Here is a 23425-nt window from a genome sequence, read left to right as displayed (position 1 = left end):
AGAGATCCAGCAGAACTAGGAAACAGCTCTCACCTTTGTCCCTAGCCCGCCGGAGATGATCAACCAGTGCGACCAAGGCAGTTTCAGTCCCATGATGAGGCCTGAATCCTGACTGGAAGGGATCCAAATGGTCCGCTTCTTCCAGGCGTGCCTAGAGTTGTTTGGCAACCGCTCGCTCAATCACCTTGCCCAAGAATGGAAGATTTGAGACTGGGCGATAGTTGGCCATCGTGGCCGCATCTAAAGATGGTTTTTTAAGAAGCGGTTTAATAACCGCCTCTTTCAGCGGGTCTGGGAAGGCTCCCTCACGGAGGGAAGCATTCACCACCCCACGAAGCCCATCGCCCAGTCCTTCCCGGCTTTTATAAGCCAGGATGGGCAAGGATCCAGGAGACAGGTGGTTGGTTTCACTCGTCCAAGCAGCCTGTCCACATCCTCGGAGGTAACAGATTGGAATTGATCCCACTCAACTTGACTAGACAGAACTCTAGCACTCTCCCGCCCTGGCCCTGCTCCCACGGTGGAGTCTACTTCTTCCCGAATCTGAGCGATTTTATCTGCAAAAAACTTTGCAAAATCATTGCAGGAGAACATGTGGCCCGTACTGGGCCCTGATGTTGCAGGTGGTTCTGCTAAATTGTGAACCACCTGAAAAAGTCTCCTGCTGCTGTTTTCTACAGATGCAATAGAGGCGGTGAAGAAATTCTTCTTCGCCGTCACTATCGCCACTTGGTAGGGTCGACGTTGAGCTCTAACCTGTGTCCGGTCAGATTCGGAATGAGTTATCCGCCACTGGCGCTCTAGCCGTCTCAACGATTGTTTCATTGCCCTCAGATCCATGGAAAACCATGGGGCTGTCCGGGCTCCATGCAATCGGAGAGGGCGCTTCGGAGCCAGTCAATAGCCCTGGTTAGCTCCACATTCCAGCGGGCCACCAGGGAATCAGCTGAAAGGCCATCAACATCATCATTATTATTATTATTATTATTATTATTATTATTATTATTATTATTATTATTATCTTATGTGTCACTTTTTCCTTTCTTTCCAGGCACTCCATTCCCCCTTTCCACCAAAATGTTAGTTTCCTCACAACTCTTGCCCACACAAGATTCCATGTCATTGACCTATTAAAGGACATTATTATTGTTATTATTATTACCCCTGTTGTTGGGTTTTACTAAAGGGTTTTTTTTTAAGCATTTGACAATCTCTGGGTTGCTACCAATCTGCTAATAATTCTCTTGTGCAATGGTGGTGTATCTTTGGCTGCATAACCACAAATATGAAAATACTTCATTCCATATTCTTTTCCATGCTCTTTAAAGTACATTAGTTCTTTAACTTTGAAGAACAAGTTTCCTAACTAAGGAGAAAGAACATTACAAAATATGGCACCTCAATTCTAGTTAAATAAAGCTCTTATATATTTACCAGGTACCTAAGCGTTAATACCTAAGCTTGATTATTCTTTCAAAAATCTTACTTCTTTATTACCATTCTCTGTATAGATGTGTTCATACAGGAAAACACATGAATACACAATACACAAGTTATCTATCCAGGTTTTAGGTAACACACCACATATTATATTCCCCATTCAAGAAACACATTGGATGATGAGTTATACAGATTTAGAACAGTTTTATAAAACTCTTATCACTTATCCTTACCTCGGCATCCTGAACACTGGATGAAGAAGTTGATTAAATCCAGAAGTGCTATGTCCCTATCTTGTTTATATGATTCAATCCAGTCATCCACTACAGACTGTCAATAAAATAGAAGGTATATTCAGATATTCATATCAGAACTTTTTATTTAAGAAACTTTTAGTTGTTTTCTTCAAAAACTGCAAATAAATCCAGGTGGTTTATTATGACATCCCAAGTTTGTATAAACAGAACCTTTTGTAAGAGGGGAAGAGGGCTAACCCTCTCAGTTCAAAGGCCACATTTATCCCTAGTCAACTCGGGGGGGGGGGTATAAATTTGAGTGTACACCAGAAATCCAGTTAATTTCATTTAGGTCAGACTTCAGAGAACTGCAATATTATAAGCATGCAGAACTAATGTGAGGAATAGTTCTAATTTGTCAGCAGTAACTAAAAAAAAGAAAAAGAAAAGAGGAAGCAATCTTATTTCAGTAAGTGTATTTGGATGATATCCAACTTAAGTCATTGATGTGTCTGCTCTGAGAATGACTGGGTTGGTTATCACCCTTAGTCTCCCTTCCATCACACAGAGAAACTGGACAACCTAGCGATCAAAACCATATCCCACAGTGTCTGCTTCAACACACATATACTAAAACTGTAGCTCATATTTAGAGCAACTATTTTTTTAGCATCTTTTCCCATGTTTCTACTTCTGTGCACACAGTATTTTGAGTCCAGGTGTCAAATTTAAAAGCTTTCCCATTATTTGGCGGATGAGCATTTTGGATAAGTTAATGAAAGTATATTATGGCCTAATAATATCTCTTCGAATGTGGCATGCCCACCTAGTAATTTTGATACGTCTGCACAGCTGCTTCAAATGTATATTCAGCTGCTCTTTTCCTTAGGAAGACTGTGTACATTAGCCCTCAGTTGCTGTGTACCTTAGCAATTACTACCCCACCTCTACTGTACTCTCAAAATGTTGATAGTTTCATCCAATGATTTTTTCTAAAATCTGGTCTACACATATGTAAACCCACAATACAGTCACCTACACAGTAGTAAATAACATCCCCAAAGTTCAGCCATTTACCATTGCAAGTTGCTTTTTTCTCATACAATTTTGAAAAATGGCTGAGACAAAAAGTATTCCCTGAAATTTCATACTAATTCCTATGTTTGGGGTACTTTTTGTGCCACCTAATAGAAAGTACAGTATTGGGATTCTCTTAAAAAGTCCCATGGGGTTTTTCAAACAAAAACAAATCTAAGGAAATAGACTTAGATAACATGGGCTTGTTGGGGAGCATTTTACTACTCCACAGTATATTTTAATTTGGTTTGGATTACAAAAAAGTCCTTCACAACCAAATTTTTGTTTTTTTAATTGCTTGACATAATGATTTAAGAACTGCAGTGAATGCCAACAATCACAGAATTTGTTATTTATTTAAGATATAAATACATACTTGGAGGGACTCAATAGAAAACAATAGTAAGTTACAAATACTGGTTTACAACCAGTAATCTGGTAACAAAAAGGAATCATCTCTTAAGAATACCTTTAAAACTCATTACTAATTAAGATTCCATATTTCCATATAATCAAGATAACCCCACCCCACCCTTCCGCATAAAGCCACGATAGTTGTACTTGGTCAATACATTTCCTTAGTGGGAATTTACCTAGCTGTTCCTTCAAGTACAGTGGTGCCTCGCAAGACGAAAAGAATCCGTTCCGCGATTCTCTTCGTCTAGCGGTTTTTTCGTCTTGCGAAGCAAGCCCATTGACGGCTTAGCGGATAAGCGGCTTAGAAAAAGGGGGGGAAAGGGGGGAAAACCCGCAGGAACTCGCAAGACATTTTCGTCTTGCGAAGCAAGCCCATAGGAAATTCGTTTTGCGAAGCACCTCCAAAACGGAAAACTCTTTCGTCTAGCGAGTTTTCCGTCTTGCGAGGCATTCGTCTTGCGGGGCACCACTGTACTTTGTGTGCCAACTACCAGAAAACTTTTCTGGAAATGTACTAGGGTTCTGAATCTAGTTTTTAAAATTTAACAGAGCCTTCAACGGGCACCCATAATTTTACCTGCATAGCACTTTTGCCCAACTTCACCACCTCAAACAAAGTGACAGGTTCCCCTTCTCCATTTTGTTGTGGGTGACCATTAGCTCTTCCTCGACCTGTTCCTCTTATTCCAGTTTCAGAACGGAATTTTTCTGCTGGAGTCTTTCGAGGCTTCTTATTGGCAGACTGGGAAACAAAAGAGCAGGGAGAAAGAACCTTGATGCCTTTATATCATTCAGATCCTTATACTTACAGTTGTATTGTATGAGAGTCCAGAGTTTTGAATTATCAGCAAGAAAAACAGTGCATTTTAAATATGCATCTTCGTTATTCATTTCACTTCTGTATGGCTTTATATTTTAAAGAAAAAAATCTCAAGATATTAGCAAAACATGACACACCAATTAAGTTCACAGGGCTGGATCCAGAGATAAACATGCCAAACGCAGCTGACAGAACTTGACTTTTCCTCCTGCTGCTAGCTCCTCAATCTCCAAAAAAAGCTTCTTTCAAGGGTCACGGGGCCTTATAGAATGGTGTGAGTATGGCAGGGATCCTTGATGAGGCAGCTTCTCACACAAAGCATTGCCTCCTAATTTTTGAGAAATCTCCATTCCTCTCCAGCCCTCCTCAGCAAAGAACAACAGGGTTCCCCATTCTTTAGTTCTAGCTCTTGGGAGGAAGTTCTGGAGGAGAGAAGCAGGACGAGGAAAGTCTGTTTCTGCCAATCCTTTGACATGCTTAGCTCTGGATCAAAGCCATTTAAACAGATATATGTATTTTACTATTATTTTCATAAGCAGCTTTGCTCATCTAAGAAGAGCAGGATGGATAGATAGATGCAGGGCTTCTTTCAAGCCGGAACTCACTGGAACTGAGTTCCAGCACCTCTGTAGTGTAGTGGCCGTGCACCAGAGGCTGCAGGCAGCACAGCGAAGAAGAGAAGCTATTTTGCAGAAAGCTCAACAACTCTGGTTGGTTCATTCACACTAAATGAATGAACCCAGATAGATGGATATATGTGTGAATGAATGGAATGCCACACAGTAGATAGCTCTCCCAGTTCAACATTTCCTCTAACCTTGAAGTACTTTGTAAAGAGGCACTATTTTAAATTTGTTTAGGTAGCTAACGCCCATGATGAAAGAAAATTGGGAAAAGGCTGCAAAATTCGAGCTGAACATTTTGGTCGTGTGTTATGGCCTTATTTCCAGTTACAAAACCCAAAAAGTAGTCTGTAAAAACAAACAGGGGTATTATAATCAATACAACAAATAGTGTATTCTGGCATTGCTTCAAAGGTTCTGTGAGCAAATCCCCCCCCCTTCCATTCATGAAGGGGCTGTTTTCAACTTAGAAATAAAAATCCTGATATATCCTCCTGTTTCTCCTAAGTCCTCCTTCCTGTAGCTGAGGTGCAAGTAGTTATGCATTGGCATTTGCACCAATCACTTTCAAGCATGTCCACTTTACATCCTCATGTCTGAATTGCAAAGCAAACCTTGCTTTGCAATGTGAACACATACTCCTCTGGTATAAAAACTTTTCAGTGTCTGCTAAAAACATTTTTGTTCGGACAAGCCTACTCAGGTGTTTAGGTAGCTGAGGTATTTTTAAATCTCTTTACTGTTTGGCTCTCCATCATGTTTTACCTTCATCTTAGTCAAACTACCAGCTTAAGGTATCTCCAATTCTGCTCCAAGGCAACCAAAAGTCTATGGTACCTCTCTTTCCTATGCTGATTTTCTTTCTGTCCTTGCTCTCATTGAGCAATCTATTTTTTTTCTTCTAGAGTTTATGCTTCTGCTTTTTCTTCAAAGTAAAGGTAAAGGTACCCCATACCATTTGGTCCAGTCATGGACGACCCTGGAGTTGTGCGCTCATCTTGCTCTATAGGCCGAGGGAGCTGGCGTTTGTCCACAGACAGCTTCCAGGTCATGTGGCCAGCTTGACTAAGCCGCTTCTGGTGAACCAGAGCAGCGCACAGAAATGCCATTTACCTTCCCCCGGAGCGGTACCTATTTATCTACTTGCACTTCGTCCTTTCGAACTGCTAGGTTGGCAGGAGCAGGGACCGAACAACAGGATCTCACCCTGTCACAGGGATTCGAGCTGCCGACCTTCCTATTGGCAAGCCCTAGGCTCTGTGGTTTAGACCACAGCGCTGTTAGTTTCTCTGTGTTGCCACTGTGCAGTGCTTTGGAGTCACAAGACTCTGTTTTGCATTCCACACATTCCAGACTGTTGGAAGTCTCACGGAAGACAGGAGATGGATGCGATGTTACTGTTCCCTGTTCCTTTGTTTCAGTTGCCCTCTGCCTTTCACAGAGAGAGCATGTGTTTTCTGTCTGCGTAGTTAGGAATAAAACTCTTAGCAATGTAGCCTGTGTTTCTCATCCTTCCCTGCGTGCTGGACACTCTGCTGAATGGGGAAGCGTGCTTGGAGCCTGATCAAAGGCTCAGGCCATTAATTATCGTCGAAGGATGAGCTTTATCAGCTTGGTCGTAGCGGAGATTCCGACAAGCGCCACCTGCTTTCTTCAAAGCATATGTTTTTAATTACCTGCTTCAGAAACTTCTATCTCCCATTTCCCTTTCACTCTCCCCCAATTTCAATTATTATTTTGGCATTCTTACCAAATCTTCTCAAGTTACCTCAAGTTCTGTTTCCTGTAATATTTTGCCAAAGCATGTGTTAGATCTAGTCTGTCTGATTTAGATTTTCATCTGTGTGGCACTTCTCTAGGCAGAATAATAGCCATAAGCATGGTTTGGCAATTTGGATGTCACATGAGATCAAAGCTGACAAACTATATTTTGCAAATCGACTTCGGAAGGAGGGAGGGAGCCTGCAAGCTGACATCAAGGTTTTTGACAGCCAAATCATAGCCTGGCCATTCTGTATGAACCTGAGCAATAGACTACTGCCAGAATTACTATTTATTTCACCTAATTCTAATGTCTCACTTTCTAAGGATATTGGCAATGTTTCTCTTCACCTTCTAGTTTTCCTTTTATTTTAGGTTCAACATTGTCTTTTCCTGGTCAGATTCATTCTAGTGCTAAATCTTGTGGTTTCCTTATAATATTTCTAAGATTTATTCAGGTTTTTTTCTAAGAATACTGCCAAACTCCAGGTCAGGCTTAATTTCACACATTGTTTTTTGTATTTTGGGCAAGTTTTCCAGTTTCTCACCTTCAGCCTTTGATTTGTTAATTCTGGAGCATTGCCAACCTTTCCCAGGTCTTGCAATGATAATCTCTCTCCTCTTTCCTGTACTTCACATTGGCTGCCTATTCAATCTTGCACTTAACACAGATTGAATCTTTATTTCTTAACCATTACATGCTCCAACTCCTCTCTATTCCTGCTCTTCCTTCCCTACTCACAGCTTGTTCTTGGGCTTTCTGCTGTTGACAGCATTTTTAATACATGTAAATCAGCACTTTGTTGCTGTCTGACAAATGCGATAATTTTCTGTTTATGTTGATGATACTTTAAATTTTCTTTTCCCCTTCCCATCCCCCATCTTGTCATCTTATTTTGTTGTAATATGAAATATTGGTAGGACTTGCCTGCTTTGATTTGCAATCTGCATGATGCCTAGCACAGCAATAGCAATAAAATTTTAAAGGCTGATGATTGAAACATTAAATTGGAGTCATCAGTACAGTGCCCATAGATGCCACGGTGCCTGTAAATGCCTTCATTGGCAGAGACCCCAGACACTGAACTTTTGGGGTTCAACTGTTTTTTAAAGAAGGTGTCTAGCCCTCCTAAAAACAAGGCTATGAAGCAAAGCATGCAGGTACCCTATCTAAGCAATTTCTTTGAAATGAGTCAATCTGGCTGCTTCTACTTGTCAGTAAGTCAAACCTGTCATTGATAAGTGAGCTGCTCGGACACCAGGCAACAGGAATTCCTGGGGTTCAAAGAACTGCCATTTCTTCCTGCTACTTTCTTTTCCTGCTACTGTCATATTTTAGTTCTTGAAAACTCTATAGTAGTACAGTGGTACATCGGGTTACATACGCTTCAGGTTACATACGCTTCAGGTTACAGACTCCGCTAACCCAGAAACAGTACCTTGGGTTAAGAACTTTGCTTCAGGATGAGAACAGAAATCGTGCTCCGGCGGCACGGCGGCAGCAGGAGGCCCCATTAGCTAAAGTGGTCTTCAGGTTAAGAACAGTTTCAGGTTAAGAACGGATCTTCAGAATGAATTAAGTACTTAACCCGGGGTACCACTGTACTTTTGCCCTAAGCAACCAGGGTGCATCTTTTCTGTGGTGGATTTGTTTGCAATCAGGTAGTTCCTAAAGTTATTTTCTGCAAATTTTATTACACAAGACAAACACACACAAATGCAAAACACAAAAACTCTGCAAAGCAGCTTATGCTCCTGTTGTGCAGTAGCTAAAGACTTTGCAGTTATTAATAATTCATTGTATAATTAACCTATAGTACAATAGGATACATGTCTACTCAGACATCTATTTGTGTTTAATGGGGCTTACTCCCAGGTAAGTGGGTACAGGATGGCAACCTAGACTTTGGCTGAGGCTTGTCATTGGGGGAAAATATGGTTTGTGTGCCTTTAGTAGCTGTACGACAGGCAGAAATTCAACAGCTTGTCTTCCCAGTATGGAAATACTATCATGGGAAAAGCTCCACTATGACAGTATTCCCTCTAATTTTATGCCATGCCTCCCATAGCAGTCATTTTATGACTAGCATTCACAGCACTCTCTAAAAAACCAAAATGTGTCCACTGGTCTAAAAAGACTGGTGACCCACGCATTAAGTGATGCCTTGCATGTGTGAATGGACCCACAGATAACATGAGGCAGAACTTTTACACCTCCTCAGAAACAATTATCTTCAATGAAACTGGGTTGTATAATCTACTGTCCATTCAGAGTTGGCAGTTATCATAAATCACGAGATGAACATGCATGTGTACTTCAGCCCTGAGCCAGTCAAGCACAATCTGTGAAATCCCAAATTTATCAAAGACAAATTCTACTTTTTGTCCCATTATTTCTATCATAACTGGCTAACAGCTGACTTCAAAGAGCAAGGCAAGTGGTGCTAAAATATAGGCAAGGTCTGCACAACTTGTGACTCTACTGTGTAGGTTGCCTATCAATAAACTAAGGGTAAGGAACTGGATCCAGCTGCCAGGCAGGATCCTTACCCACTCCCATCTCCCACAGGCCAACTTCTGGAGATGGGCAGGATCACACACCTGTCGATCACCTGATGTTACAGTCAGGTGACTAACACCTGTCAAAGCTCAAAGAAGGTCGGCATAACTGATTAGCTAATTGTTGTTTAGAACAACTTTCTTTGAAGACATGCCAAGCAGTTTATTAGCCTTGGGAGCATGCCTTCAAAGAGGCTCCCATTAACTCAGCTCATTGTCAGTTAGGGACAGGCCCTTAGAAGTCTCTGCAGAGTGAGAAATGCTCCTAAAAGTGAAATTATTTCCCCCTCTACAGAGACAGCAGTTTATATTCTAAGTGCTGGGGAAGGGCTTTGAATACGAACTGCTTCCTTTGAAGAGGAAAAAAGAATACTCCTTTAAAAAACAGAACAATCATGTATTTTAAAAACTTGTATAACACTGTATGAAAGTTATAAGTGGTATCCAAAGGAATATTGCAAAAGCCCACTGAGCAGTACTTCCAAATAATTGTCAATTAACTAATAGTCAGGTGCCTGGAACATGATGCACTTGGGGCTTTTCAAGCACCATTGATCAGCTGATCAGATGCCTGCCAAGCTACTTTCATGCTTTTAACTCTAGGTAGGTGTGATTTGGCTGGGGGGCCTGGTTGGCCTAATCATGTAAGCAGGCAGTGGGTTTCACACCCTTGCAATACACCTTATATGTATACTGCCTTTCACAGACTGGCTCAATTTATTATTTACTTATTAAATTTGTATGCCGCCCTTCATCCACAAGTTTCAGGGTGGTTTATAGCATAAAAATACAAGATAAAAACAAAAATACATAATAAAAGCAATTCAGATTAGCAGGCCTGATACTGACTCTACATTGGGGTGGCTAACCTTTTTAGAGTCAACTCTCTGGGGACTGCATGTCAAAGTTGCTGTGTGGCTGAGGTGTAGAGGTGGGCCTAAGGTATAAAAGTGGATGTGGTACATTTTCACAAATTTCTTTTAAAAATTCTTTTTTAAAAGCCCCAGTAAGGGGCACACAGCACAAGCAGTTAGTGACTGTGTGTCATGTACCAGGCCCCACTCCAACCTAGGGAACTGTGGCTGTCCTATCAGCCAGCCCTTGAATCTGCAGCTGTTGATTTTGAATGCCAGGTTGGCTATGAATAAGATCTTCCTCATCCATGACCTGATTGTGGACAAGTTGGGGGGTTTCAGGTGGAATATACAGTAGCGCCTCGGCTTACGTTACCCTCGGGTAACGGGAACTTTGGGTTGCGAAAGCGGCAAACCCAGAAGTGTTTCGCCATGCGCAGAAGCGCTCTACCGCATCGTGCACATGTGCAGAAGTAGTCCCTCTGGTTGCAGAAACCTTGGGATCTGACCGGAGCTCCGGAATGGATCCCGTCCGCAACCAGAGGTACCACTGTATATTGCTCTAAACACAAGCTTTTTTCTCCACTATTTCCACCATTTTATTGCAAAATTCATATATACCATATACCCACTCATCACTCATTTTTTAAAGCCATAAAGCAATATTGTGTGCAAACATGCCAGCATACATAAACAATCTATCAGCAGATATCGTTTTTCGTCTCCAAACATTTATATGCTCCGGCCATTCCTTATATAACCTGGGTATAGCATAGATTCCAAGATCCAAATGTATTCTTTGTTATAAATGGCATAGTTATTTTTGTCACGCTTCTTTTCAGTTTGAACATTACTTTTTCTTGTTTCAGTTTGAAATACTTTTATTCTCCCTCCCTTTTGTATTTTTACCCAATCCAATTCCATGCTGACTGAAACCCAGAAAAGGATATTCCCTTGGATATTATTTATCTGATGAAAGCCTCTCACAGAGTGGTGGCAGTAGAGTGTTTGGTCTAAGTATCTGATAGCACTTACAATTGCAAGTATATATATCAAGTATGCGAAGACTACATTTCAGCATAACAAAATACAGCAGGATAGTTACATATATTCAATACATAATTTCCTTCCTTATGTTCTATTAAAAGAGTGTTTGTTTAAACTGCAGTTTAAAGCACATGCATATAATAAGGACAGGAAGGGTTATCAAAGTTATTGAGCATTTTTCATTAGGATACATTGTTTTCAGTTACTCCAGCTCATGAGTAACAAATATCCAACTCAGACAGCTTTAACATTGTGAGTTCTGTCTTCCATCAATATCCCTGCCTCCATTTCTTTGGGCCCCTGACTCATTCTGCTTCACTTTAAGCCTTGTTACTTCCAATCCATTCACAACACTTGCAAAAATCTCAGACTTTGCTCTGCCTTGTCATTCCAAGACTAACAATTCAGAACAAATTAAGCCAGCTGATGAAAAACTGTAAATTTAATAATACATAACTAGCCTTCCAAAAAACAATATTCACTCCAATTAAAATACATGATTTTTAATCCCATGTAAAAGTAAAACAGATGGGCTCCTTGCTTGTATGCTGCAATTAACACTGCTGAATCAACTGACTATGCTCCCCCACCACACTGCTGAACTATGGCTTAGCTCAGAGGTTTTCAACCTTTTTGAGTCCATGGATCCCTTAACCAACTACATTCTTTCTGTGGCACCCGTGGGGCTTAGGAGCCCAGTTATGTCACCCCCTTGCCTGCAGAGCTCGCAGCCTCTCACTCTTTTTTGAACATCCTCCCTTGTGGAGGGGTCCCTCAGCCTCCTCTCTCCTCTCCTTGGGAGTCCTCTGGGCAGCTGCTGCCGATGCCGTCCCTAGTTTCTGAGCTGCGCCCCCCTGCCCCAAAGGAAGATGCCTCCCAGAGGCACCATTCACATGCAGAGCTTATAGCCAGGGCTGCTGCAATAAACAGCTGTGCAAGCCTTTGGGAGGCAAAGACGCAAGAGGGCATCAGAGGAGGGAGGGAGGGAGGGAGGGAGGGAGGGAGGGAGGGAGGGAAGAAAAAAAGAAAGAAAGAAAGAAAGAAAAAAAGAAAAAAAGAAAGAAAAAAAGAGGGACAGAGGCCAGTGTTGCCATGGCACACTGGTTGAAAACCACTGGCTTAGCCTAATAAATATTATTAATAATTTAATGAGTTTATTAAGTTCATTTTAATAAGTTTACTGAGAAATAGTGGCAACAAAATGCATTTTCCCTCACCAACAAAATAAAGATAGTGTCTATTTTCAAAGAAATTCACATATGTCTCCCTCTCCTTACCAATTTAATTCAAGTCTGGGCTTTACCACAGATCCTGCTTTCACTGCCAGAGCTCAATATAAGGAATAAACGGTGTCTGGGCATACAGAAAATTTTAGATATTTTATAAGTTTTTATCATCAGGAAAAGTTCTTTTTTAATATTCTTTTTTAGTGCTTTCCACACTTTTGCGGCATTTTGGTTAGCCCTAATAAAGGTATCACCCAGCAGATTTTGGATTCCCCCTCCCTTATAAACCAAGAGAGCTACCTTTGTAGCTGATTTTTAAGTTCAAATAAGCTCTTCCAATCATCTACTATCTCATTTCTAACTGGAGACACCAGGGATTGAACTTGCAACTTTTGAATGAAAAGGATATGCTCTATCACTAAGCTGATGTTTCCTCCCAAAAGGCTTAAAGGCTGACCACTGGCCAGATATTCAAGATTTCAGTTACGCAAATGATAATTAAAAGTCTTGATACAGTATCACTTGACTTGTTACATGCTTTCACATGAGAATTAAATTCTCCCATTTTACTCATTTTAGTCTCTGAATCATTCATACACATTTTTGTTTGGGAGGGTGAGGTGAGGCTCTCCAAATTAGAAGGTGAAATTGGGAGGGGGCAATCTGGCAAAAGCCTTTATGGGATGTTTGCCAGGAACACATATCTGAAAATGTGGGACTTCTGTATCATTTTATTGATTTCTTTTGAATATTTATAGGCTGTCTTTCCAAGCAAAGCTCTCTCAAGGCAGATTACATAATAAAAACTTAGAAATGCAACAGTAAAAGTATTAATACAAAATAATTTCTACATGTACACAAACTTAGTCAGCAGTAACACCCACCCACCCCAGAATATAAAAACCAATTTACCAAAGTAATCTATTTCACAGAGCAATGTAGCAAAAAATATACATTATGTATAAGCTTCCTGAAACAAATAAGCCCTCAGAGTCTTTCTAAAGGTCTGTATGGCATCTCTTCCTTCCCTGTTTAACCATTACTGGCAGTAGAGACTGAGAATTTCCAGTGGTAACCAGATTTTCTGTTTCTATTTTTGTCACACTTTGCCAAAAACAACACCTGTATTCACTAAAAGAACATACCTGTTGCATAATACATGTGTTGCAAAAGGGGGGAAGTTGTATTATTTTATATTACATCAATGTTTCCTGAAAGCTAACAGTGCATGCATGAGTGCTAGCAACTGAAATGACTTTATTTCTCATCTCCAACTTTTATTACTAAACACTGAGTGTATTTTAATTGGAAGCACACACGTCATGTCTCTTAAGTCAAGTAAGATTTAAGCACTGAGCTGATTTCTTAAATGACATTTATTATTGGCACTAATTGCACCAGAACTCTCCCTGCGCCGTGCGGAATATTGTGTAAACAATAAAATGATAACATCAAGACATTCTAACGCAAATGGATTGAACCAATAATTATAAACAACTGCCCACCAAAGCCTGCTCTTTAGGAAAGTCTTTAAAACATGCACAGTAAGCTTCTTCAGAGCATTCTGTGTCATATTTTAGCAGTGATAACTAAACAAGAGGGTCGTCTTCCAGAGTCCTGGATTTTTTCTTACACAAACTTATACTTCTAAGCCAGTTAAATACCACCATTATAGAAAAACAGTTGTCTCAAGTTGAACTGTATACTCACATTTCTTTCCAAGAGATACTTTGAGACTGTTAGGATCTTGCACTAATTGCATCTGTTCAGACGTAGGGCAGACTCGAGGTCATGTAAAACTTAGTTGACTCCTGATCAGCTACTAATTTCAATACAAATGAAAGAAGTATCTGCTTTCCCTTCTGCTAACAAGCAAACTTTGTTCTTTCCCTTGACAAGGAGTAGACATTTTGAATAATACTTTTATATTTCAGACTACATTATTACAACTAACTGGGGAGAAACAACAAAACCAGACTTCAGCACATGCTGAAGGTCTCCCACTGAGACCTTTGGGACTTAGAAGCACTCAACTTTTGCTGTATTAACTGCTATTCCAGCAAGTACTGAGTACATTTGCTTAACTCTTATCAAGCCACATGCTGACATGCCTTACTATGGAAATTTTAGTGTCAATTTAAACCACCCCAAATTAAAACAATTTAAAGACCAAATAATGAAATCACAGCATATATGTTTGAAGGAAGTACATGCCTTTAAAAAAGTCATTATGTACACTGGGCGCACATGTATCAGGATGCTGAGAGCAACTGTAACTTGTGTGTGTGCCTATAGTGCATATAGAATTCAAAGAAAGGTAGCTGCTTGCAATATTAAAAACTTAGCACATTACACAGTCATAATATTCAATGCCCAAAAAATGTAAATTAGCCTCTAAAGATTCTAGTGCAAGAAACAAGTCCCAATCCCAAACTGAATTTCAAAATAAGTCAGCTATTCCATGACACAAACAGTCTTTAAAGGGGTTGTATTCTCCACTAACAATCAATTAAAGCTTCTCTGCTCCACCAATAAATGCCATTTTCCACACTACAAAGTTAGGCACGCTACCATACACACTAATCTGTTAATTTGAAATGAGTATTTAATCTTGAAATGTACATAGGGGACACAGATGGTGGAATTCAACATCACACAACTACAAATCTGGCTTTTAGGAGCATGCAAAGCTTGCAATAAGCCACCATGTGCCAGAAAAAAGCTCAGGAAGAAATGGTGTTGAAGAAGAGAGAGGGTGATGAAACATGAGGAAATTTATAAGAATCTAAAAGAGTGGCAAAGACTGAAAGTAGCAAGAGCAGGTTGGATTCATGAGAGTAAAGGTTTATCTGCATAGCTGATTTAATGGTGATCTAGAGACCATTTAACTAAGAACCATTTTCTAGCATTCCTGCACAACTGAGAAACCAAATCTTCCATAACAGGTTTATTATAATAATTAAGCAACATGAATTATCCTATAGGTGACATCCAATGATACCCAACTAACTGTGCAACAGAATTCCACTTGTGAAGTGCAATTTCTTCTACCTCTCCTTTCCACGTAGCCTCCAGCATTCCCTCTCTGCCTGACAGCCCCCTGCTCCAGAGCAGATTTTGGAGGCATGCAAGAGACTGCAGAGTGGAGGAGAGGAACATAAGCATAAGCAGAAATCCACTTGCAAGATGCTGGTATGCCACCCTTCAACAACCTTGGTAAACAATTCATCCAGCAAAAGCAAAATATTTTCTTGCCATTTTCAGAAAAGTCTTATTATATTTTGCAAACATTATATTTTGAAAAAAAAAAATCAAACATTTTGCATATAAAACCTGCTTGAATACTTAAAATACTATATGTGACACAAAACAAAATATGAAAGGTTCACTTCTCTTACAAACTGGCTTTCTGCTGCACTAAAGCATCCAGTACTACTTGTTTACCAATTACACGGCAAGCTTTCATACAGATTAATATATAAAGAAAACTTCATGTGGAAATTAAGAAAATGAAATGCAAGAACAGTCTTAAAACAGGTATTCAAAGAAAAAAATAAGTGGCATACTGGAGGTCTGCCAGGACGACCGCGTTTTCTTTTCCCCTTCAGTTCAGTTTCTTCCAGTTCACTACCAGCATCTGAATGTGCAGTAGTTTCATTTGTAGAATCCCTGAAGGAAAATGCCAGTTAAAAATAAATTAGTAAACAAATTATTAATGCATAACTGAGTAAATATTTGGCCCCAACACTACTTTTTAAACAAAACTAAGGGGCTAGTAAAGCTGGTCCCAAAATGCATGTTGTCAAGCAAGTGAAGCTCTCAGTTCACAGGATGACTACTGACAGGAAGGAGTGTGGACGATGCAGCAGGCAACTGGATCAGTTCTGTGTTCATGACATTAAAATGCTTGGAATATGGGGTGGAAATTGACTGGGATAATAGACAGGTAGGGCATGATGAATATTTATACATCTTTAACCACATTTTCCTCTTACTTAAAAAAATTCACTTTAAAAAAAACAACAAACTACTGAAATCAAAATCAACATTATTGTTAATAGCATTGTAGAAACATGGAATGTTCACCCAAAACAAATGAAGTTTCCATACGAATCATCAGGTTACTACTGCTTTGGCTACATTCTCCCACTTCTGCCTTCTACCATGCTGCTCCCTATGCCTGGTATATACCGTAACTCCCACTGTATCTCCCTCTCTTTCTCTGATAAAAACTTTCACAAATAGCATACACAGTAAAAAAATAAAGCCATCTCATTTTACAGCTGACAACATTAGGATTATACAGAAGTGATGAGACTGTTCAGTACCTGCCCAGAGCAAATATTGGTTTAAGAACCTCCAAACAACAATAACCAACAACTAAAAGTAACAAAACTGAAAATGGTGAAAAGGCCCAGGTTAAATGTCTACCAACATGTTATCCTACAGAACAGGTGCCAAGGATGATGGAAGCTTTAGTCCACCAACATCTGGAGGGCCACAGAGATTCCAGGGATTTTGTTACTTGCTGTTTCAGTAGGTTGGAGAAAGCCCTTCAAGGCATTCATTCACACATCAAATGTTAGCACACATTTAGGAAACCTTATAACAGGTCAGACTATTTATTCTCATAGTACGAGTACTGCCTACTCTGACTGTCAGCAGCTCTCCACAGTTTCAGAAGAGGTCTGTCCCATCACCTGCTTTGAGATCCTTTTAACTGGAGCTGCCAGGTACTGAACCTAGGACCCTCTCGATGTGAAGTACGTGCTCTACCACTGAGCTATGGATGCTCCATCATTGCTGCAAGCTGTTCCTAACCCAAAGTCAAAAAACAAAATGGTATTTTACCTGCAATATAAATCTATGCCACAGCACTCATGAATGCCTAAGTAAAGGGTTTGGGAAAGACCATTCTTGCCTGTAACTGGTACCTCAATTAAGAAAACTCTTTCATACTAAAATAGAAGGGAGGGGAGAGGGGGAAATGTTCATTTGTTAAAAGCAGATGAAGATTGGCAGTGTGAAATTAAAGGAGAATCTGAAAATGTTTATTTGGAGAGTAATGATCTATAGCTGATTTGGATTTCAGAGAGCAGTGCTACAAAATGGCTTCTGTACTATATGTAACACCTTGGGAAATGTATAAAATTTCTAAGACAAGTATGAGAAATGCTGGCATTGAGAGCTATCTAAAGGAGACTTTGTTCTGGTTCACACATCATATTAAACCTTAGTTGAGAACAGTGCCGGATTTACATGCAATCTGAGTGGGCTATAGCCCAAAGCCTCATAATCTGGAGAGGACTTGGCCTCTTGCCATTTAAAAAACAAACAAACAAACAGGCAAATTTTACTACCTAGGCCCAGTTGCTTAGCAACATTAAACACATGATCTATCAGTCTATGACTGCATAACAGTTACACAGGTGCCTACTTACTGTTTAATAAAGTTCATGGAGGCTTTAAAGCTACAGTGGTGCCTCGCAAGACGAATGCCTCGCAAGATGGAAAACTCGCTAGACGAAAGAGTTTTCCGTTTTGGAGGTGCTTCGCAAAACGAATTTCCTATGGGCTTGCTTCGCAAGACGAAAATGTCTTGCGAGTTCCTTCGGGTTTTTCCCCCTCCCCCCTTTTTCTAAGCCGCTTATCCGCTAAGCCGTCAATGGGCTTGCTTCGCAAGACAAAAAAACCGCTAGACGAAGAGAATCGCAGAATGGATTCTTTTCATCTTGCGAGGCACCACTGTACTCAAAATCAAATGATAAAGTCAATTATGAAGCAATTCAAGTCCTCAGATCACTGGCTATCATTACAGCATTTATTTTGAGAACAAGGGAGGATTATTTTATATCATTGTGAATCATAATATTTAAATTTGACTTTTGTGAAAATAATGAGTAAGCGATATAAAAGTGGTGCTAGTAAATGAAAGCGAAAACTGAACAGAAGGAAATGTTCCAACGTTTAAAGCCAATCACATCATATGGCTTTGTACAGCATGCAGAAACAGCCCTACAGAATCGCTCATATACAGAACATTCATTTTTACAGTTACAGATAGGTAGCCGTGTTGGTCTGCCATGGTCAAAACAAAATAAAAAAAATTCCTTCCAGTAGCACCTTAAAGACCAACTGAGTTAGTTCTAGGTATGAGCTTTCGTGTGCATGCACACTTCTTCAGATACACTGAAACAGAAGTCACCGGACCTTTCTATATAGTGAGAAGGTGGGGAGGGGTATTACTCAGAAGGGTGGTGGGAATGGGTGATTGGCAGATAGCTGCGATGAGCCTGTTGACGACTCTTAACGACTGCAATAGGTCTAACAGGAAAAAGCAAGGGGTGAGAAGGTGAAAAATGGCTTTGTCATGTATAATGAGATAAGAATCCAATGTCTTTATTCAAACCAGGTCTCTCCATAGTTTTAAGTTTGGTGATAAGTTGCAATTCAGCAGCTTCTCTTTCCAGTCTATTTCTGAAATTCCTTTGTAATAGAACAGCTACTTTGAGATCTTGTATAGAATGTCCTGGGAGATTGAAGTGTTCTCCTACTGGTTTTTCTGTCTTGTGGTTCCTGATGTCGGATTTATGTCCATTTATTCTTTGGCGTAAGGTCTGGCCTGTTTGTCCAATATAGAGAGCTGAAGGACACTGTTGGCATTTTATGGCATACACAATGTTAGACGATGAGCAATTAAATAGTCCCGAGATGGTATGTGTGATGTTGTTGGGGCCAGTAATGGTGTTGTCCGGGTGTATGTGGCAGCAAAGTTGGCATCTGGGTTTATTGCAGGCTCTGGTGCCAGTGTCCGTGTTAAGTCTGGTTATAGTATTATTGTGGGTTAGGAGTTGTTTAAGATTGGGGGGCTGTCTGGAGGCAATGAAAGGTCTTCCTCCCAGAGCTTGAGAAAGAGAACTGTCATTGTCCAGGAGAGGTTGTAGATCTCTGATGATGCGTTGTACTGTTTTAACTTGGGAGCTGTATGTGATGACTAGAGGTGTTCTGTTATTTTCTTTTTTGGGTCTGTCTTGCAGCAAGTTCTCTCTGGGTATCAGTCTGGCTCTGTTGATCTGTTGTCTAACTTCATCTGCTGGGTATTTTAGTTCTAAAAAGGTTTGCTGTAGATCTCTTAGGTGAGAGTCTCTGTCTGTAGAATTGGAGCAGATGCGGCTGTAACGTAGTGCCTGGCTATATACAATGGACTGTTTGGTATGTTTGGGATGGTAGCTAGAGGCATGTAGATATGTTTGTCGGTCAGTTGGTTTACGGTATAAGGTGGTGTCTATGCGCCCATCCTGTATTTTTATAGTAGTGTCCAAAAAATGTATTTCTTGCATAGATTGATTCATTGTTAGGTTGATGGTGGGGTGAAAATCATTGAATTTCTGGTGGAAGGTGTCCAGGGTCTGTTGACCATGTGTCCAGATGATAAAAATATCATCAATGTATCGCAGGTACAAGAGAGGTTTGAGTGGGTAGGAGTTTAGGAAACGTTGTTCTAAATCCGCCATGAAGATGTTGGCATACTGTGGGGCCATGCGGGTGCCCATTGCTGTGCCGCTGATCTGAAGGAACAGGTCATCACCGAATTTGAAGTTGTTGTGGGTAAGGACAAATTGGCAGAGTTTGGTAGCAAAGTCCGCTGTGGTTTTATCTGAAATGGTATTCCTTATAGCTTGTAAACCATCGTTGTGTGGGATATTGGTATACAGAGATTCCACATCCATAGTAGCTAGTATAGTATTGTTGGGAAGATTATTTAAAGATTGTATTTTCCTCAGAAAATCTGTGGTGTCACGTACATAGCTGGGAGCACTGATGGCATATGGTTTCAGAACAGAGTCCATATAACCGGAGACACCCACTGTAATAGTGCCAATACCTGAAATGATGGGGCGTCCTGGATTTCCTGGTTTGTGTATTTTAGGTAGAAGATAGAAAGTTCCTGGTCGAGGTTCTGTTGGTGTGTTTGTGAGGATCTGTTCTTGGATGTGTGGGGGTAGCTCCTTAACAATCTTGTTCAGTTCTTTTTTGTATTCTTGTGTGGGGTCTGAGTCCAATTTTATGTAAAAGGCGGTATTGGAAAGTTGTCTGTGAGCCTCCTGAATGTAGTCAGTTTTGTTCATGATGACGACCGCTCCACCTTTGTCCGCTTCTTTAATTATAATGTCTGGGTTGTTTCTGAGATTATCTATGGCTCTCCTTTCGGCATGGTTTAGATTTTGTTGTAAGCGATGGTGTTTTCTGGTCACATCTGTTTGGATTCTGTGGCGGAAGCAGTCAATGTACAAGTCCAGTGTGGTGTTGCGTCCATCAGGAGGGGTCCATGTGGAGTCCCTTTTTGTGTAACACTTTTTCGGTGGTAGTTGGTGGTCAGTGTTCTGTTGGGAGGGTGGTTGTTGTTCTGCAGTGGGTTGTGAAGTTGTTGCTTGTTCTGCTTTGTCTTGTTGTTGTGTGTGTTGAAAATACTCCTTCAGGCGTAAACGGCGGAAAAATGCTTCCAAGTCCCCACAGAACTGAATCATGTCTGGGGATTTGGCAGGGCAGAATGACAGTCCACGTGAAAGGACTGATTCCTCAGCTGGGCTGAGTGCTTGCTGTGAGAGATTGACAATATTGTTGATCTTGTTTTGATTAGTAGCCTGTAGGTAGCTCATCGCAGCTATCTGCCAATCACCCATTCCCACCACCCTTCTGAGTAATACCCCTCCCCACCTTCTCACTATATAGAAAGGTCCGGTGACTTCTGTTTCAGTGTATCTGAAGAAGTGTGCATGCACACGAAAGCTCATACCTAGAACTAACTCAGTTGGTCTTTAAGGTGCTACTGGAAGGAATTTTTTTTAATTCATTTTTACAAACAGAAGAAAATCAGGTAGAATATATGAGCAGTCTGAGCATACTGAAGAACAACCAGTTCACATACATAGCTTCCCAAGAACTTCAAGTACCACTACAAGTACAGAAACTTCTGGAGAAAGTGATAATGAAGTGACAAGACCTACAGCCAAAGGCACTGAGAGAACGTGCCATGAGATAGTTACACTGAAAGGAGAAGTTCGAGCTCATTACCATCTTAAAGAATGGAGGGGGGGGGGGGAGTAAATTATCTCAGCGAAAGTCCTAGCATTACAGACACAAAAATACCAACTGCTCATGCTAATAGTAATTTCAGAGATAACAATGATATGGGCTTATGGACTAAATAACACTAAATAACAAGGAAATATCATTCTGGATTGAGAAAGGTCCACTGGAACATCAGCACTGGATGGACCTTTTAGCACTTCAAAGTGAACATACAAAAACCAAGCCCAATTCTGCTCGAATAATTTATTCTATTCCACCAAAGTAAATGGCCTACCCTTGAGAATGGCTAGTGTATTCTCCCACAAAATGAAAGGTCTACTGCTTTGTGTGCAAACTTTTCTTTAACCAAACTACCTCAACTACAGCTTTAGCTTCTACTGGATTTGATGACTGGCATCATGCTTATCTTGTTCAAACCTAAGGAAGCTCTAAAAATCGTATGAACTCTATGCTAACGAACTTAACAAGAAAGCGTGGTCAAACGCTCATATTAAAACTCGAAGAGCAAATCAAAGCAGAGCAGGATTATTGGAGGCACATACTTCAGTGAGTTATTGTAGTGATTTGGCAGAACGTGGCTTTGCGTTTAGGGGAGCTGATGAAGCATTTGGTTCAGCAAACAATGGTAACTTTCTTGGATTGCTTGAATTAATTGCCAAAATTGATCCCTTCCTGTGTGCTGACATAAATCAGTAAGGAGGTAAAGGCTCTGGGTCAGCCATTGTACTTCTCCAAAACCATATGTGATCATCCAATTAATACAGATCAAGAAGCAATACTGAGCAACATCAAACAGGCAGGTTATTTTAGTTTATCAGGAGATTCAACCCCTGATGTTTCCCATGTAGATCAATTTATTCTCATTGTTAGATACGTTTCTCTAATGATGGATTACCAGTTGAACACTTTCTTGAGTTTTTACATTCTTGACTCCCGTGCACATCAGCAGAGCATGCATAAGCCCACCTCGCTACACCCCCGTATAGTGTAACCCTTGTTAAAAAAAACCTTCTACATAGGGTATTGTAACTTTCATGTCACTTTTGGAAAATGTGTAAAGTAAAAAATATTTTATTCACAGACAAGGCTTGTAATATAGAGGTTTAAGCTATAAAAGGCACACAATTGTTTTATCAGCAAAATAGACCGGCTTAGCTGTTTAAGACTACTCTCACAGAAAGAGGTCAGGCAGTAAGGAGCATATAAGACTAATTGGGACATTACAGAAGAATCCAACCTTATTAACTCTAAAAATATGTTCTTGCATTCAGGGCCACTTCATAAACACCTAATCCCTGATGTCATTAAAACAAACAGAATAGCTGTTTGTTTTAATGAGCTGAGGAGACAATATCTCAAATTACAGCCTCTTCAGTTATGTTCTAGCTGTTAAGTCTGACCAAAGTTAAACAGACTAAATTTGAAAATGCTACAGTAAGGAGGCTTTCAGAGCAGATTTAGCTAATCATGAGGGTCCACATTTTCATTCATTACCACACTTGCCATGGAAAGCATGCTGCCATTTTCCAATGAGCCCCTGGCTTCCTCCTAACAGTTTGAGTGGGTGGGGATGGTCCCAACAAAGGTGCAGCAACCATAACCCGCTCCCTAGCACCATAGTTGGGAAGGCTAGGAGCTGTTTGCTGTGTTGCTGAGCACCTTAGTGGCACAGTGCCAAGTCCCCACCACTTTCCCCAGCTTTGAACTAGAAACTGAGGAGTAAAGGGGGAAAATAAGCCTGATCTCTGGTTCCATGACAAAGTGTTGTGGCGGTCACAATTTTTGGTATGACTACCTTGGTAAGCAAATGATGAAGTTACTGTATTTTTCGCCCCATAGGACGCACCGGCCCATAGGACGCACCAAGTTTTTTTGGGGGGAAATAAAGAAAAAAAAAATTATTTCCTCCCCAGGCGCTTGTGGGGCCGGCAGAGGGGAGAAGCGCTCTTCTCCCCGCCGCCCGCCTGCAGATCAGGTCCGGGGACAGTGGGAGGACGCGCTGCGCCTCCCAGCTGTCCCCGGAGCTTGCGGGGCTGGCGGTGGGGAGAAGAGTTCTTCTCCCCGCCGCCCGCCTGCAGACCAGGTCTGGGGACAGCGGGAAGACGCCCTGCACCTCCCTGCTGTCCCCGGAGCTTGCAGGGCTGGCGGCCGGGAGAAGCACGCGTCTCCCCGCCGTCAGCCTCCAAACCACATCGGGAGACAGCGGGATGGCGGCGTTCCGCCTCCCCGCTGTCCCCCGACCTTGTGGGACTGGTGCTGCGGCTCTCCTGAA

At 41.0% G+C, this 23425-nt stretch overlaps 1 protein-coding gene across 1 annotated transcript in view; it reads right to left on the bottom strand.

The window, feature by feature from the left end:
* Nucleotides 1–23425, bottom strand: part of STAG1 (STAG1 cohesin complex component) — a 107297-nt gene that overhangs the window by 41405 nt on the left and 42467 nt on the right. Inside the window, exons 3-5 of the mRNA XM_081863497.1 lie at nucleotides 15627–15729; nucleotides 3748–3912; nucleotides 1674–1770 (exon numbers count right to left, since the gene is read on the bottom strand). Coding sequence (XP_081719623.1) covers nucleotides 1674–1770; nucleotides 3748–3912; nucleotides 15627–15729 — 365 coding nt within the window. The remainder of the gene's footprint in view (nucleotides 1–1673; nucleotides 1771–3747; nucleotides 3913–15626; nucleotides 15730–23425) is intronic.

The sequence above is a fragment of the Podarcis erhardii genome, assembly GCF_964252035.2.
Source record: "Podarcis erhardii genome assembly, chromosome: 5".
NCBI classification, from domain to species: domain Eukaryota; kingdom Metazoa; phylum Chordata; class Lepidosauria; order Squamata; family Lacertidae; genus Podarcis; species Podarcis erhardii.
The sequence above is the reverse complement of the archived record's forward strand: the minus strand, read 5'-3'. Positions and strand labels throughout refer to the sequence as shown.